Genomic DNA, 19,540 nt, shown 5'->3' with positions numbered 1-19,540 from the left:
ATGGTTTAGAAGAACTGGTGGCCCATGAAGAACATAAAATAAATTGCATCACCACTCAAAAAACAAAGGGCTATGGCAATAGTTCTTCCATGGAGCTTGATAGGTAAACCAGCACAATGTTTAATGCCTGCCCGGAAAATAACCTGTGACAGGACAATCCTTGCAATCAGACACTTAGTTCGAATGTGTGTAGCTTGAATGTGTATAGTGAGATTGTGGATGACTACTATTCAGGGACTTAAAGTAACTGAAGGGAACGTAGGATTACAGTATGGAAAGCAGGTAAATGATCTAAGGAGCCAGAACATTTTTCCTATTAGTAATGTCTCTTCCACTAACAGGAAAATTGAACCACTGCAAGGCAAACAATTTGTTCTGGCGAAGGATACAACCATAATGAGTCACTGTCTCTTTTATGGAGGTGAAACCATGTTTCCTGGGTGTATCACAAAATCCCAAACGAGACCCTGACAACATGGTAGAATCCTCAGTCCTGCATCTCTGCCTCCTGGCTATTTGGATTGAGAACAGGCAACTTCCGGGTGATTGCTGTACTAACACAGTAGCACTCTCCTTAGACTGCACAGGTGCACCAATAGAAGACAGCATCGCTTGAATGACCTGGAAAAAAGTAGTACAGGAGATGGAGTGGTGTCCCAAGCCCGATACACAGCGAGAACGACCCTTTGGAAAGCAATTTACCATCACAGGAAAGAACCTATGCATTGAGTGACTGAACTTACTTATTTCTTTTTGATATTTACAATCCAACCTGTACTGTGCTGAGTCCTGCAGAAAGGAGACTACAGTTTGTTTAGCTTTTTGTCACAGAAGAGACCAGGTACTATCGCTGATACCTGAAGAAAGGAGACTACAGTGTGTTTGGGTTACTTCTGCATGAGCTATAAATCCACACTATACTTTAAGACTGCAGGTCTTTTTTCCCTGCTGATTGAAATGTGCACTCACTTTTACTGTTTCTGTCACTAACAAAAGCCTTACCAGTAAGCCCTGTGGTATTCTTTTCTCTTTGTTCTACTTGAGTGATCAGCAGATACCTTGGTTAGAACTATGAAAATCACCCCATGTCACTACAAATATCGAGGAACTACTATTGTCACCGGCATGCAACTCCCTCCTACACAATCGTTCAGATGGATGCTGCCTGCTGAGGAGTAGAGTGGCTTAACCAAGTGAGGGCTCATAATATTCCCTGCATTTCCACTCACTGCGTCTTGTAAGTTAAAGTAATTCAGTAAGACTAAGAGCCCGCAACTAAGGGCATTCTATCCTGTGAACGATGGCCACTTTATCGGTACTAGTGGCCGGATTGGTTGCAGAATAGTGCAGCCAGGGAGTAGCTGTAGTTTTCCGATTCTCTATAGCCTTGTGTACTCCGGAGTCTCATCCATTTGGTTAACGCAAAATTAGTACTCAGCGTGGAACTGCAAAAAGTTGGCACTTCATAACAGATGTTCATTGCTATCCAACTTAGTGGTGCTCATTTTATTGACCTTGAAGGATGAAAGACTAGTGACCCACCGGAATTCCAAGCTGTGACCATGGGGTCAAATATATTATCCTGAAGTGATTGCTTTAGTCCACTGAGCCATCAGACCCAGATAAAGCTTTTCCATTCAATGCCCGGAAGCTCACATCAGAACTATCTGCTGTTTAAGGATACAAAGAGCATGACTATTACTATTGCCCCCACTTTCTTTGCACATCAGAGGCATGATAAAAATCTCTAGTTATGATTTTTTCTGGTATTGAAGAAGGTTGGCTAGTAGGGTGCATTCTACACTCCTCAACTCCCAGTAATATTATCTGAGGAGAAATAGGTAAGACATTTAAATTATGAAGCACCTGCTTACATTTCTGGAATAGCACACTTCTTTGAGGCCAGAAAACCTGGACCTCACAAACTCCTGCTCTGTAACAATGCTTTGAGTCTCTGACTACCCCGATCACACTTATTGCTATGGGAATCATCTGCGACTCAAGTGCAATTTGAAGAAATATCTACTTTTCTGCCCACAAGTTTCTGCTTGCAAACCTGTAAAAAGGAGCATCAATGGTCCTGCATGTGCATGCCAGGGTAGAGGTGTAGAAGGGGGCAGTAGAGGCAACAGGAGTAGAATGTACGCTTGCTATCTATTCTTCGCTTGCAAACGTTACATTAATAGTAATACCATGCATGTTTAAATTCCACTTTTGTGTTGCTCCACAGATTCTACTGAAAGTCTATAGCTTCAGTTGTTTTGCTATCCTCATTTTAATTTATAGAAACACCACCTTAAAATTATATATGGTTGATTGCATATGAAACACATTTCAAGCAGCTCTTCCAGAGGCACAATCTGGGCAAGCAAGCTATAATTACAAAGTGTAAGGGTTTTGTAGTGACCCTATGCTGCTTTCTAAGAGAATACTAATTATGAACACTTGTCTCACATCTTAAGAACAGAGGCGGCTCAAATTCAACAGGGCAGCTTGTATCAGGTTTCTGTTAACATGATTAAGTGGTAAAATCCCTAAAAGTCATGGAACCTGGAGGTCATGATAAGAATTAATGAACACTGTGTGTCCACTGTACAGTCCTGCCAAGTATCACGCATCAGGCGTGACACTAACGCATTTCAGTGTGGTGTTACCGCATCACCGCACTGAAATGCATTGTCACGCATTTTTGCCCTGACCTGACAGCTCTGAAACTGGCTGCTTTAATATCTGCCCGGTGCTAGTGCGCGCGCTGGTGCCTCTGACACCTGGGTGCCGTGCGCCCAACCCGGGCGCAGCAATTCATTGCCAGCAAGCTCCGTATCTAACAGTGCAAGATCTGACGTGCACTGACTGCTCTCAGTGCTACAATGTTAAATTTTTGCTCTGCCCTGCTTCCTAGAGACTCGGACGGGGCCTGCCCCTCGCTTGGCTGCTGCAGTTAAATTGTGTGTTGGCAACTTGGCCGTGGCGCCATGTGGGGACGCGACGTCACGTCGCGCGCCGGGAGTTAAATTGGAGGTGGAGGCCTGCTGCTCATTATTGGTTAGCGGGTGGCGCCGGAATCATGGGGCAGAATACTTTGGGGGCAGAATAGTTCTTTCGGAGCCGGGAGCGAGTGAGAGTGCTGCAGCCAGTGACTGAAGTCACGTCACATCACAGAGTAACACCGATTGCCGTGGGGGGGAAGTACAGGCAATCGGCAGAGTCGTGGATACTTTTCTTCGCACCTCAGCTGTCTGGCCGCCGGCGCCCCTCTCAGCAGGACCAATGGGCCCTGCTTTCACCCACCGTTATGTAACTGCACAACGCAAATGGCTGCTGTACACAGAAACATCAAGATAAAGATCAGGACCAGCTGGGTGAGTTCGCCCCTCCCCGGTTCCACTCCCAGAGTCACTGGCACCAGGCAGCATGTCGGCAAGCGGGAAGGCCCGATCCCAGCCCATGGGGCTCGACCTCAGCAGCCGCAGTTTATTCTGTAACCTGTTCCACCAGGGAGATCTGCATCAATGGTGTGCGCAGCAGCTAACAGAGTAAGTGATTAAAGTGTGACCTGTTTATCGGCTGCCTAATGTACTTTCCTTTTTGAAGCGCGTGATTCAGCCAGCAGCCTAAAATTACATAGAGCACCTCTGCATGCAGTCAGTCTGCACAAAGTTGAAGTCAGCAGCCCTAAAATGCTTAATTATCAAGCCGACCGGCCTCTCTGAGTGAGTGTAACCTTTAAGGTCTTCTTAAAGTTCTGGACCGGCAGGCAGTTTGACCCGAGGGCGCCGGCGTTGCCTTTATTTCTCTGGCCTTGGGTTAATATCCTGCTGCGCAGTGTTGGCCCACTACATCTTGAACAGTTATAGCTAGCGCAAATTCGACCGAAGATGTTGTTGCAGTGCTATCATAGTAGGAAATACTAACCAAGTTTCTATTTTTAGACGTAATGCTGAAAAGCTGCATTTTACCTTTGGAGCATATTGGCTTCTCAGCCTGTTAACCTTCGGAAAATACTCTGGCATTTAGAAAATACAAGCTGTTAAGAACCAGACATGGGACAATGGTTGATGAGTAAGGTTCTTTAATGCATACCAACACAGGCTCCGAGAGCGGAGCGTAAGCTAACCAGCTGCCTCACGTCACCAGCTGTCAACTGTCAAAGCAGGATGACAGCTGGTGATGTAATGCTCTACGGTGTCCTCGCAGGGACAAGGAGAGAACATGTTTCAATGCTCCAATCTTCTATTTATAACGTGGTTTGAGAAATGAAAGCATTATTTAGGCGCCAGAACTGCTTTAACACACAGCCTGTCTTCCGCCAACATAACAGACACGCACTCGCCTCTGCCGCAGCCCTCGTGGTTTTCTTGAGGTGATGTTACTCGCTGGTTAAAATCAAATCTTAAATTGATGATAAGTGGATTATGAACACATCGAGCAAGTGAGATAAATGCCACTTGACCCCTGTGATTGGTAACTTTGCTGGCTAGTACTTTAATTGACTGAGCCCTATTAGGTTTTACAAATAAGTTTTTTTTCAAAAGTCTGTGTTTTCCATGTTATTGCCCTCCCCCGTTTTTCGGTCTTGGCAGTAAATTGTACTTTAATATCAAAGGGGATTCGCTAGAGCACTGTCGTTTCCAGCTGGTGGCATCCCTACACCTCCAAGCTGAGTTAAGTGATGTCTTTAAAGCCCCTTGAACTTGACTTGTTCATTCAAATCCTCAGTTTCATAGGAAGAGTTTCAGGACCTAGTTGTTAAGGGGGGATATTTTTACCACAGGATTGCACCATGCACATTTCTGCCCCGGTTGTGAAGTGTGATATAAGCTGGCCATAACATTGTTTTAAACGTAATTCTTCCAGTAAAGTGCTGCCAGTGAAGAAATTTAGTTTGTGTTTAAGCCATACACTTAATTCCATAGGTCATGCATGCCCGTTTTAGAGACCCCCCATTTTTTTCATCCCAGGAAAACCCCTAATGTCAAGGTCTTCCATTTCTGGTGCTTTGCATAAGTTTTAAGATGATCTTAGTTTCTTGTTGCTCAAATGGGTGTAATTGCTGCTATTTCTATGTTTCCCCTCCTTTTCATTGCTTGATTTTGCGCGCGAGAAAGTGTCACTCACAGTTGATGAAATGTCACTCATAATTTCACTGAAATTCCTAAAATGTCACACATAGCAATCTGAAACCTTGGCAGCTATGACTCTAACAATGAGAAGATTTAAAAGGTCACTGGCCCTATAATCGTATACTTCAATGTAAATCTAGCCTAACCATGATGGATACATTTAAACAATGTACTTTGGCAATTCATTTGGCAATGTATGGTTGAATGTATTAGAAATGTTTGACTTGTATTGGGTCACAGATAGCTAAGTATGCGAGTTCTACTGTTTATGTGATACTCAAGCGTCCAATACCATTACTTATAGGATCCAGGATACACAATTGGTAACTGCTTATGTGGCCCTATATCAGCAGTGAGGGGTTATAGTGACATGATAAGCACTTTAAAAGGGAGTTATGATTTGCATGGCTGTTGTGCGTGTTATGCAAAGCTACCATAACTGACACATTTAAGTGTCTTTTAGGTTTCGCTTTGTAATTTTTTTTAACACATTGAGGACTGGATCGGTCTTTGTTGTGTTGTTAAAACCTGACAGAACCAGATAAACACGAGGACTGGCGCGCAATGGGTAACGGCCCCTAAAGTGTTTTTGGTTGTGTGTGTTTGTGCGCCTTCTTAATCATATTTTGTTATTACTGAAACAATAAAAAGTACAACAGTGCACTTTATTTAGTAAAATATGTAGAATCGGAAAGTTCTAAATATTTTGCTAGGCGAAAAATTAAATTACTCTAACAACCAACATAAGTAAAATATCAAAGGTTATTTTTGTGCAGTGCACTGATAATCAGTGAGCGATCAAGTTCTATAGCGCCTTCCTAAGAGTATGTGTAATCAGACTATCATTTTAAAGTAGATATTAAACAGCCAAAATGATTAATTCACTCTCAAGGCTAACATATAAAAGGTCTCTTTGGCAATGTGCTCTTGACTGATTCACAGAGTAACACAATTTCAAGTTACACAGCACTTCGATATAACTTGTACTTGAAATTATTTAGTTAATAAGGACTTTAGTCATTATACTACAAAGACCAATATATACTCACAGGGTTTAGAGCCAGTAGCAGTCCCCCAAGTGTAGCAATATAAAGGTGACGTGGCCGAATACTCAAAGCAGGTGAAGAGAAGATTGCCCCACCGCCACAGTGCCGCTTCCAAACACACTCCTTTTGCTGCCACCATCATTGGAAAAACAGAGAGCAAGTATATAAAGATAGGATTCAATAAATAAAGGAGAAAGGAGAGTTAATGCAAAAATGAATATTTTAAACGATCATTTACGCTTCCCGAAAAGGTACCCCATATTGACAAGCGCAAGCAATCATCCTAAAAAAGTAATTTAGGTGCAGTTAACCTTGCATGGCATGAAGCAACAGTAAACGTCTGAAGTACATCATAAGGAGAAACATAGCTTTCTGACACAGCCATGATATAACTGTTGAAACATTCTCCAAGCCTCACTCCACGCTAAAGGAAATTACTTCTTGTAAGCTTACATGACCAAGACGCTAGCTGTAATTCAGACGCTGATGCACTTCATTCAAAGATTCTGTCAAGGCTGCACGCACTTTCACTGGCCACCTACCCATTGTACGGGTTCAGCAATCTCAGTTGAGAAAAGGTTGATCATTGCTCCACTAGTAAAATCATGGTATGTCAACACACCGGCAAAAAAAAAGGTTATTTTTCTAATGAAATCACATTGATCCACAAGGTTGTTAATTCGCATGCAGTAACGTTCATTTCCTAAACCTCAAACTGACTTGATGGTAATGGGTTTCGTAGCATCAAATTCCTCATAATAAGGAATGGGTTGAGTGTCTTCACATTCCTCAAAATAAGGAATGGGTTGAGTGTCTTCCCACTTCTCATAATAAGGAATGGGTTGAGTGTCTTCCCACTTCTCATAGTAAGGAATGGGTTGAGTGTCTTCCCACTTCTCATAGTAAGGAATGGGTTGAGTGTCTTCCCACTTCTCAAAATAAGGAATGCGTTGAGTGTCTTCCCACTTCTCACAATAAGGAATGGGTTGAGTGTCATCCCACTTCTCAAAATAAGGAATGGGTTGAGTGTCTTCCCATTTCTCATAATAAGGAATGGGTTGAGTGTCTTCCCACTTCTCATAATAAGGAATGGGTCGAGTGTCATCCCACTTCTCATAATAAGAATGGGTTGAGTGTCTTCCCACTTCTCATAATAAGGAATGGGTTGAGTGTCTTACCACAGTACTTGCAAAAAATCCCACATCTCACTTTGAGATGCTTTTCTGTCAACCGAGTGAAATTGTATTTTTAGATAATGCTTCCAATGTAGTTATACTACATCAATCTTTTCTTGAGCGAGGTTAAGCTCCTAGATGGTCTAGTGACTCAACCATTCACACACCAACTGATTCAGATGCACCCCATGTTTCTGGGTTCATCAGCAACGCCACAACAGATTGAGGCCTTCAGAATGGTCATGTCGTGACTTTTTAGCACCCTTCTGGCTGCTTCTGACACAACTTCAGGCCCCAAGGATCCACAGAGGGCTCCAGTCGGGATATCGCTGTCAGGCCAGCCCTCAGCACCTTCCTTGCCTCCAGAGCCTGCCTCAAATTCCACTCCAACATTGGAGTGGACTTCCAATAGAGCACCAAAATCCATGCTGATCTCTGTGACATCAATGCAGGCACCAATACGACTACTCCATCTTAAAGTCCTCTCCCATTTCAAGCCAAAATCTATCTCGTCCCTGCCCGCAGGTTGCATCTGTGTGCCATACCAACGCACCCAGAGCCAGATTATTCCAACTCAGACAGAACCAAGACTTTGTCTCAAAGCCACACCCCAGCAACATTTTGCTTCTGACTGATCACAGGCAACTAGCTTTTGTGGATGACAATGGATATGAAGGAGAGTACTTTACCTAGCATCATGATGAGGACAATTTATAGCTGTATTTGGAGAATGTCAGTGGGTGAGTTAGACACTTCCCCAGATTCTGGATTATATTCTCCCCCTGGACCCTAGTCCACCAACAGAGGGGTGCCTCCTCTGTCGTGGCAATGAGACGTACATTTGGAGGGTTTGGACTACTACGAAAGTCAAAACCAACAGACTAATCGAGGTTTTGCAACCAAAACAATCCTTTTTGGAACCAATACCTCAGTTTGATAATATTGACACCTTTATGGGCACTTGGTCTAAGTCCTGTTCTGTTCTTCAGTGAACAGGCAGGTTGTCAGACAACACAGACCAGTGTCAGGTGGCAAAACAATTTGGCAAAGAACTCTACAGAGAGCTTAATGATTAGCTTCCACTAGTCGAGTGAACCGTAATTATTTTCCCATGACTCCTCCTGACAGTCAAAACATTGTCAGGCTTTTGTAAAGCAATTGTTTTCCTCGGCCAGCCTAGCCTTCGGGTCAGTCAATGCCAGCAGCCTGCTGGTGGTACACACCCATGGGACAGAGTTGGCAAGATCTTGCCGATGAGCCTTGAGGAACTTTGGGCCAATTTGGCTCATCCCATCCAGGATACCGTGAAGTACATCATCTGCTTTGCATTGGACACCACAGTGGTTGGAACTACTGTGGTGCATCCGCGGCATGCTTGGATGCGATCCACAGGCTTCTCGGGGATCTACAAGCCTCTTTAATGCACATCGCGTTCAATGGGTCTTGCCTGTTTGGCAAGAAGGCCGATTTGGCATTTGGACTATTTTTAAAGAAAGCAGACAAACAACAAGTTTCCTAGGCTTTTCCACCCTTGCAAGACAGTTTCACCCCTTTTGAGGCTACCCCAATATGGCTGGTGTAACAACCCCGCCAAGGCCTACTGCACAAGCAACAGAACCCCAAACTGGATGGTGGATATGGACCTGCAAGATGCTTACTTTCATGTACCTGTCCTGCAGTCCAACAGATGGTACTTTCCAATTAAGGTGGGCCAGAAGCATTTTCAATTTACCATGCCCCCTTTGGCTTCACCAGTGCCCCTCAGGTGTTCACGAAAGTGATGTCAGCAATTGTGGTATACCTTTAGAGGTTAGGGATTGCAGTTTTTCCTTAACTGAACAAGTAGCTGTTAAAGGCTGGCTCACCACAGTCAGTCGTAGACCACCGTTGAATGTGCCGAAGTCACATTTAATTACTTCATAGAGCCAGCCTTTCATTGTAGCCATTTCTGAAAACAGTGCAGTTTTGGGCCTTCTCTCCACCACAACGAGTCCACAACATTCGGACTATGATGTTTCAGCCTCGATCATGGGTCTCAGTGAGAGCTACTCTGAGGCTTATAGGCTTCTGTGCATCCTGCTCATCGACTATGCCAGGTGGCACACACGGGCTGTGCAGTGGAATGTGAAGTCTCAGTGAATTTGATACCAGGGGAACCTATCAGATTCCATCCAGGTTTCAGAGGAGACTGCAAAAGATCTGTAGTGTGGTACAACTGTAATTGACCGGTGGCAGGTCCCTCTCCCTGGTCCACCCGGAGCTAGCAGAGGTGACAGATGAGTCAATGCTTGGATGGGGAGGTAATCTGGGAGAGGGGGAGATCAGAGAGTTTTGGTCTCTGGCAGAGACCAGACCCACTTCAATCTGTTGGGACTTGTGGGCCATTTGCAAGATGTTAAAGGCCTTCCTACCATCCATCAGAGGGTGGCTAGTTTATTAATAAGCACAAGGACAACACCACAGCTATGTGGTACTACAACAAACAGGGTGGTGTGGGGTCCGGTGTCAGGAGTAGTTGCAGGTCATTCGCTTGCTGTTGAACGCATTCCTGAAAAGCATCAAATAGAGGCTGGTGCAGGTTCAAAAGGACAACACAACTGCCATGTGATCCTGCAACAAGCAGGGCAAGGTCCTTGGTACTGTGCCAGGTGGCACTATGCCTCCGGAGGAAGCCCTGTTTCATCCCTCTAATGAGAAGAAGAGACACCATCTGCTGTACCCTAAAAGATTTTCTACATTAATTGGCCAAAGGCTTTTAAGTGGAAGATCAGCTCATTGTAGGGTTTTTGGGACAAACAAAGGCAAGGCAGTATAGAAGAAGAATTTGCGAAGGTGGATAATCTTCTGCCTCAAAATCCTCTTATGCACTGGCCAAGAAACCACCTCTGGAGGGATTTGTAGTGTAGTTCCTATATCCCTGATAGGCTCTGTGCATTGGAATAATATACACAATAGATTTGACATAGGAGTGAGGTCAGTATGTCTCTATCGAGTACATTAAACTTAATTACTTGTGTGTGCCAGCTAACTCAGAGGTCACTAGAAACTTCTCAAATAAACAAGAAGGGATTAGTTTCTGACAACCGCATAAACATGACAACTTTGTTTCCCTTAGAATCAGAACAGTCTCAGAATCGTGGAAACAATAGATAACAGTTTCACTCAGTCAATCGTGCCTGCTTCGTTTCTACAGAGTTTACACAGAAAAAAGGGTTTATTGAACAGTCTTATTTCTGGTGCAAGAGATATGAACTGCTACAATTGTAAGACAGAATGCGAAGTATAATACGTACAGCGATAGCAGTAAGATAAAATAATACTGCAATAGCATGGTTTGTAGCTATGACATATATTCATAAAAATACATACATAAATAACGCAGACTAAAATGTGAATACTCATCTGACGCTTCTAGCTAGTTCTACCCCAGTGTACCTAACCTAAGTGTAGTACGAGGTAAGAAGTAGGTGTTGTTTTTCCTATAGTCTAGTTGGGCTATAGCTTAGATTGGTTTTGCCAAGATTTGCCAAAAGTCCACCTAGGTTCTAGCCCGCTCCATACCTGAGAATGAGAGAAGTTGGAATCTCTTTCCGGGTCTCGATCTCTAACACCCCGCAAGGGGAGTCAGAAACACTGGAGCTGGATTCTCTGCGAGGAGGATGACAGAGTCTGGTCAGTGCGTCAGACGGGGACTTGACTTCCTTCCGAACTTGCCGTGGCGAGCCGTGTCGTGCAAGTATGCAGCTGAACCGTGGTTTGCCATGGCAAGAGAAGGTATATTTATACCTTGAAGGTGTTTAGGAATGCCAGTATTGATGTAAAAGTCGGGCAGAAGAACGTCATAAATAAACCCTTAAGGAATAGATGTTCATGCATTATAAATGAGTTCTTGGAGAAATCAATAAGCCAAGCAAGGGGAAATCCTAAAGGCTTAAGAGTGTGGTTTTCCAAGAACTCGTTGTGATGGACGGATGTAGGTGGCCATGCCTGTATTTGGTTAGCCTGGATAATGACTAAATAAAGGTAGGATTTCTATGCCTAAATATGGGCAATGCGAATTGTGGCCATATGAGGGCATAAATCAGGAAACCTATATACAGTATCTAAATCGACAAACAACACCCACTCCACTTTCGTATAAACGACATTACTAAATTCGAAACATATCTAAAATATAGATACACATGATTTGCTAAAAACATGTCTTAAAATACATTGTAAAAAATGCATTAAAAGTGTTGCTATGCAGGAAAATGCAATGGTGCTGTACATATTAAAGCAATGTTTCATTCCAAGCATATATTTACAGTGAATGCTTAATGAATGATCATACATATATATACACATGATGAAATGGCTCATAAATACAGAAGAAAAAACGCCAAAGCCATTTCATGTCAAGTTACATAAAACAATTATTATTGACAAGGTGACATATTGTCTCTGAAAGTGTTTCAAAGAATTCTGTTCTCTATGAATAGTTCTACTATAAGCAGATTACGTTGCCATAAAAGAAAAATACAAATTTGGGAGAAAAAAATTATTCATAGGAAAAAGTTCCAAGTTTAGTCTTTGTTTTGAAAAATGAAGCCCAAATACAGAGTCTTCCTGGTACACTGTGTGCTGAATCAAAAGTCAGTGTATGGGGATGGAGAAAACATCAAGGGCCAGATGTAGGTAATCCCCGATTACCGATTCTTAAATACCGAATCATACCGATTCGGTATTTAAGAACTGGCAATCGGGATGTAGGTATATTTACCGTATTAATTACCGAATCGGTATGATTCGGTAATTAATGAATCGGTATTTACCGAGTCTGTAACTGCCATTGTTTCCTATGGGCCATGAGGCCCATAGGAATCAATGTCAATTACCGAATCGGTAAATACCGATTCGGTAATTGGGGGAAATATTGAAGGGTGGCAGGGTGTCACTTTGACACCCTGTTGCACCCCTCAATTGTGCATGGGTGCACTTGTTGCTGACATAAATGCCCTTAGGGCATGTATGTCTGCAACATGGCAATGTGAAAAAAGCAAAAAAAATGCTTTTAAAATGGTTTTCTTAGTTTACCACCAACTACTAGTTGGTGGTAAATTAAGAATTCTTAAACCCTTGTAGCACTGAAAACAGTGCTACCTACATCTGAAATTACAGAATCAGTAATTTTACCAATTCGGTATTTTACCGAATCGGTAAAATTACAGAATCGGTAAAATTACCGATTCTGTAATTTTACATGCCTCTACATACCAATGTCCAAATACCGGTCGGAAACGGCCGAAAATCGGTATTTTCGGCTGTTTCCGACCGGTAATTGGACACCTACATCTGGCCCGAAATCTTCTAATCTTGTAGACAAAAAGTCATCTACCTTTGTAGATGAAAGTGGGATTACCTCGTTTAGAAGACTAACCGCACATAGATGAGAAGCATCACCTTCAGCATTGGTCGCATCAGCAATGTTCGTATTGGATGTTACCTGCATGCCTGTTGTTACCTCTCGTACCTCAGCAGTAGCAATTTGCGTCTGTGAGATCTCAATGAATGCCGTCATCAGGATTGGTAACTGCTGGGGCCAACACAGATCATGGGCCGTTACCGGGTCCAGCAGAGTATCGATATCCGTTGGCATGACTGATGGCCGTGTTAGACAGATGTCTAGCACGCATTCTTCACAGCAGGCAGCGTAGAACAGGTAAGATGCAATCTTGCCCGATTGGTCTGAATGACAGAAGCTATGTGGTATTTAATTCTCGTAGACGAGGTGAACCTAAAATTTGGACGATGCGCTCACGACACTTCATCTCCAATAGAGCTATCTCTATGGTGCTTGGAGTGACGCTGGTGATTTGGCTTGCCATATCACAGCAGTAGGAGCTAAAATAGGATCCCTGCAATGAGTGCTAAAAGTAGTGGCAGTCCGCCAAACACAGAGTGCACGAAGTTGGGAAATATTCCGAGGACTGCTTGAAAAGGTGCTAACAGTCCTGAATACATGTTCTTAAATACATGTACAATACTGCTCGTATCAGACATGTTTAAGATGCGTTCCAACATTTCTGAGAAATGTATAGGGCAGTTTGTATTCAAAAGGGCTTGTATCTTGGCTGAAGTCCTTGTGACATGTAGATCATAGGTTTCTTCGGTCGAGGTCAAAGGCACTGTTTGTTGTAAAAGGATGGATTTCATTCTGCTTAGAGTATCAATTCGTAAAGAAGAGAAGTTCAGTGAAGGCCATAAAGGCAACTCCCTGTCTGTCTATATTTGAGGGAACAAGACTTTCATACAGCAAGTGACCCTGGATATAACCGTTACTAGATATGGGATACCTGGCAACATGCCACAGCAGCTGTGATCATTCAACATAATGTAACTTCCATCTGAAAGTTGGCCAAAATTTGGATTAATCACTGCAGCTGGTGAACCTTGCAGGTGGCAGCATAAGTTTGTAGTGGTACCTTTGCAGGCCTGGTGTAAATTAATACTCTGACATAGGAGAGAACCGCTTAGTGCGTTTTAAAAGTTTGTACCGCTAAGAAACACTTCTCGCCCCCCACTCCAACATCTGTGTGTAAAAGGTAAATCCCAGGATGTCTTTATGTATTCTTTACCCAACCTTTCATATTTGCCTGCTGGTATATGTTTTAGGCAATATTGAAAAGGGAAAGTTATAACAGGCAGAGTAATTTTACCATGTATGATCCACTCAGTAGCTGTTTTTTCTGCCACCGTGAATGGTAATTTTTTTCAGTTTTTCAATGCTTAGCACCGTATAGTCTGCTCCCCTTTGTGCCAGTTTGATCTGTTTATCAGTGAGAATGAATTCTGAAAACAGTGATGTTGTGTTGATTAAACGCCAAGGCACATAGCCTGAATGCAGGTTTTGTAGCCTCCAGCCTAAAAGCATGATAGAACGTATTTTGAGACTGACCATGTTGCAGCATGACCAAGTCTTGTTCCATAATGTCTATGGCAGAGGATACTATGCTGTCCAATGAATATATCTTGGATGACAGAGTTGTTAACCCATTGTCTGCTACAGCAAGAGATTTCTAAATTAATACGATAAATTTCTTGTATTCTTTCTGTATTTTTTGCTTGGGTAACCTTTCCTATTTCATTATAAGCAGCGTAGATACCTGCATATATGAAACGTTTTTGATGCGGTTTTCTTGGTCTAGCAAGAATTCCCTAAGGTCTGCGGCTTCTAGAAGTAAAGTTAAGTGTTGTTTCACATCCTCTGGTGTAGCTTTCTGTAGCCAATCAAGGTAAAGTTTCCCTACACTGTATGCTGTTACTACCCCTGGATGCTGTCTTTGAACATAGCGTGGGTCTGGCCTATTGATAGTGAAACCCTGTGTTTTGTTCAGAAATCGATCTTGACAGTTGTTTGTGTCTGTGGGCCAGAGCAACCCTTTGTTCCATTCGCGATCTGATCTGTTGTAATGCAAAATAGTATGTACGTCGACCTCCCCTGTGTAGTGTTATTACTTGCAGGTGCAGGTATGGACGGAGTGTTCATGTCTTTGATCTTGGCTATCCCAAGGTAAGACATTTGTTGGACAGTGTCATTCAAAAACATAATTTGCTCAGGGATGATACAGGCCCTAAACAAACCTTCTACCCCCTGCACTTGCCAATTTTTTGTACCCCAGACAGATTTTGTCTCAATATTGTCTTTCCAAAAGTCGAAACCCTGTCTAGACAGTTGGGCAATAAAGGCTGCAGAATAAATCTGTTTTGTATTGGTTAACATATTTTTCGTTCCTGTCTTGTTCACATTTTTAAAGAAAAATGTTCCTGGATTTGACAAGTTGAACCCTGAAAAATATGAAATTTCTTTGCAAAAGTTTTTGAGCTACCCTTTGGAGGAGTAGGACAATGTTCCCATTGGTTATACATAAATACATTTCTTGGTGATGCAGTTCTATGCAAGAAATGATGACCATAGTGGTTATAACAATACATTTGTTCATAGTCTGATGTACCCTCTAAATATTCATGATTTGTGAATACTGCTGACATTTCTAGAGCAGACATCATGTTATTAACAGTCTCGAAGTCCCAATCATCAGAAAAGGTACTCGAGGTAATAAAGTCAGTTAATGAAATTTTAAACAAATGTAGAATCTTCAAGCGTTCCGACGGGCCAAAAATGTCAAAATCAGTTTTGTCCCAAACTATACCATCTGGTATAGGGACGGCTGTGATGTTTACTGCTGACAAGTCTCTTGCTTCACGATGGGATGATTTGTGTGGCTGGAGAAGTAAGTTCACTCTTTTACTTGCTGTGTCCATTTGAATATATCTTACATTTATCAATATTCCCCAAACAATCCATGGTTCAATCCATAGTGAAACCAGACAAATCTTTTTCAGAAGATGAAAAAAGTCTGTTCCTTATTGTTTGAAAGTTCTTTGTGCTGGCGTCGTTTCATGTTCGCTGGGATCCTCAGAAAATTTATCAAAGTTAATGAAATAGCCAGAGGCAGTTCTGTTAATAGTTGGAATTGCATCAGGATTTGTTGAAATTGCTGGAACCAGTTGATCACTTGTTACTTCGTTGTAGACAGGTGTATCAGGACGAACTGTTATGTGGGTTTCAAGAGGAACGAGTTCCATACCTTTGTTGCTTAGTCCTTTATTTCTCACTGTAGAATCTTCAAAGGTGATGAGTCTCTCAGTTTGAACCTCTTGGATTGTAGCTAGAGGAGTGCGTCTGCTACATTGTCGGAGTCCACTCGGCCTACTGCTTAGTATCGTACAGAACAGAGGACCCTAGTGGTTAAGGATCACGCGAATAATAGACATATACTGAATAGTATATATGACCTCTGTCCAGCCGGACAGGTATTTATTTTTCAATTTTTCTGTTATATTTATGAGTATAGCACTTATACAAAAGTGGGCACAGCCTGTGACCCACAGAGGACAAGACAAAACAGGTGACAAAACAATTATGTAAAAGCGCACAAAAGCGGTCTGTACTATTATTCAGTTTTACAGACTAAGATTCAATCATAGCAACCCATTGTTTTACACAATTCGTAAGTTCAAACAAACATATGGTGCAATAGAGTCGACGACGTTTCGATGCAGTTAGAGAATACATGCATCATCATCAGGACAAAAAGTGATATGTCATGTTTGTCTTTAGAGTTATTTTTCAAATTACATTACCCCTCATGGATGCATAATTTCATAATTGCAATCCAGGGGGAATCAATACTGAAATGCATACCAGCATCGCCCATGAGAGGAATAATGCGGGAAATTAAAATGGTGGCTTGATGCTCGTTCTAGCGGCGGTCCAATAATCCATGGTAAAAATCAATTCAGTTGTGCATGATAGCCGGGCGGTGGGGTTCTGGCGGTGACCCTAGCTCTATTCCTTTTGGGTTTCCCTTGTCCTGTTAAAATACTGCTTAGTATCGGCCACATAGTGTGGTTTGATCAGGTAGATGGACACAAATCTTTTCTCCTTTTTACCAGCAAGGGGCGGCAAAAGTACTGTTCTTGATCCGTGGATTGCTAGGACAGGTACTGGTTGTCTGTGAGAAGGCCCACATTCCTTCTTGTCCGCAATCTTTTTTCTGACTAGATCACCAAGATTTGGGATCCAGACAGGCCTTGCTGCGAATGTTGGCTTTTCCCCAGTGGTGGTTGGCTTCAGGAACACATTGCTTTGTTTCGATCTTAGTTCATTTAAGTCCTGTAAAACAGCCAAACGATCTTTGATATCAAACTTTTTATTTTCCACCACTGTGCCTTTCATGTCAAGGTCCGGTACCAACATTCTAGTCCCAAATCGGACCTTGTATGGAGTGACACCCCCTAGAGAACTTCTTGGCAAATTGTTTAATGAGCATTGGACCCATAAAGATGTTTGACCCACCCATCACCCGAACCTAATACCCTAGCTGTTATAGACTGCTTTACGTCCCGGTTTTTTCTTTCCACAACAGAATTGCCCTCAGGGTGGAAGGCGAAGAATACCGCAATGCTACGCCCAAACTGGCCATGGCTTCTTTGTAAGCTCGAGAGCTAAACGCAGGGACCTGGTCAGAGTGTAGTGTGTCAATTGCGTATCTGCCGATAAAGACTCGCAAATCTTTTATAACAGTTCGAGCGTCAGCCGAGCGCTGAGGCCACATCCAAAGGAACCTTGATTTAGTGTATGTGGGTCAGCATTCGTCAATAGGGACGCCTGCATGTAGGTAGTCTAATGCTGTCTATCAAAGGTGTCTGAACTGGGCTGGTTATGTTGTAGTCAAGTGTCTGGTGGCGTTCTGTACTGCGATCTCTATTGCAGTCAATGCAGTTATTGATGAAAGTGTGAATAAGTGTATTCATTCCTGGCCACCAGTACATCTCTTTCAGTTTTAAAATTGTTTTAGAGATCCCCTGATGTGTCAGACCCTCTCCCAGATGTGCTTCGTGAATCAAAGCTGCTCCTCGTTCCATGTTTGGGATCCCCTACCCCTCACTCCAGGGATTCGAGCAAACGGAACGTTGTTCGCATCAAGTATATATGAGTATTTCAGTGGAAAACTTTTAGGTAACGCTGCACCGCTGCCTTTGCTCGAAGCATTGACAGCCAGTATTATTTCACTGTCTATTTTTGTTTTTGAACGAGTGATTACAGCTACGGAAGCAGTTTGCAGAGCCCCCTTCGCGGCTTCATTAGCCAATTAATTCCCATCAACGTGAACGCCATCACGTTGATGACTCAGCGTGTGTATCACGTAAGTGTTTTGTAGTCCGTTTCGCAACTGAACTACTTGTTCCCAAAGCGTTTTATGCTTGATTGAGCCACCTTTTGCATCTTTGAAACCATTTTGAAGCCAATTCTGTAAATATTCACAGTAAAAAGAATCGCACACTATGAGTGTGGGGAATTCGCGATCCGCATTTTCAAGTGCCATTTTGAATCCTTGTAGTTCAGCTCGCTGAGCTGTACAATCTCCGAGAGATTGTGTTTTTGTGACCATTGGTCTGTATTTGCCATTGCGCATACGACCTTTAACGATAGCGCATGCTGCACTATAAGCTTTTTTTTATCTCCCGTAGCGGGTTGTACATACTGGTCAAGAGGGAGAATCTCAGTAGGCAGAGGACATCCGTGTTCGTATTACAGGAATGCTTGTGTTTTCAAATAAGGATTAAAAAACATATTCAACATCAGTTGCAGCAAGTGAATTAACCCATTGTATCCATCTTGGATGTAAAGCTTTTGCATTCGGAATGCTAGCTTTCGTAACTGCCTCTACGGCTTGTACAGGAGTTACGAAAATAATGCATTTCCCCTGTGCTAGGGCTCTTTCTTTTTCTACAGCGGTTTGAACTGCTGTTAGAATTTGATGTAAATTTCATTTCTGCTTGCGTGTACAAATGTTATTTGTATGCAATTGATACCTTTTCACCTTTGTTAATGTTATTCATTAATGCTGTACTGTGTGCATTTTGCAATGCAAATGTTTTACAACAAGAGTTTAGAAGTCTATAATCTAAAACTAGACGATATGTATTGTCTGGTTTGGAAACAGGAAACAAAGGATTGTTCATTGATGAGGTGCATGTTTCAATCACCCCTTGGTATACAAGTTGATCTAAGATCTACCTGACCTGTTTTTTAGCTTCTTGCTTAATTGGGTACTGCCTTTGTGCAGTTAGTTGACTTTTTAACTAGATCTTATGATGAGGTGAGTCTCCATCCCATCCTACATGATTTTTGTGTAACGCTGGGGCCTGGGTGACAGCCCATTTCCTGGCATAAGTATATTTTAAATGTACTGGAACATGGTTGTAGAAGGCTGGCATAATGATGGCTTCGCCATGTGGGCACTCCCTGACAAATTCTGGTGGCCAGTCCTGTTCTGCTAGAAGTTTGTCATAACCCTTTGAAAGATGCTCCCAAAAGGGTGCTTTCACTTTTTTTGGTATGTCTCCCTCCATCTGGAGTGTTATTTCATATAACCTATGTGGAGAACTAACCCTGGTGTCTACAGTCTCAACTTGAATGTCTTCATTTAGGTTCACTGTCTCCAGATGTCCCTTCAGGTGTAGTGTAGTTCTTATATTCCCAATAGGCTCCGCGCATTGGAATAATATATCCTATAGATTTGACGTAGGACTGCGGTCAACTAGGTCTCTGTTGAGTATACTAAACATAATTGTGTGTGCGCCAGTT

General features: G+C 42.6%; 1 protein-coding gene across 1 annotated transcript in view; it reads right to left on the bottom strand.

Moving 5' to 3' along the window:
- AASDH (aminoadipate-semialdehyde dehydrogenase) overlaps positions 1–19,540 on the bottom strand; it is a 550,271-nt gene that overhangs the window by 99,136 nt on the left and 431,595 nt on the right. Inside the window, exon 13 of the mRNA XM_078678161.1 lies at positions 6,173–6,298. Coding sequence (XP_078534287.1) covers positions 6,173–6,298 — 126 coding nt within the window. The remainder of the gene's footprint in view (positions 1–6,172; positions 6,299–19,540) is intronic.

Source organism: Lissotriton helveticus, chromosome 2_2 (assembly GCF_964261635.1).
Source record: "Lissotriton helveticus chromosome 2_2, aLisHel1.1, whole genome shotgun sequence".
Classification (NCBI taxonomy): Eukaryota; Metazoa; Chordata; class Amphibia; order Caudata; family Salamandridae; genus Lissotriton; species Lissotriton helveticus.
The sequence above is the reverse complement of the archived record's forward strand: the minus strand, read 5'-3'. Positions and strand labels throughout refer to the sequence as shown.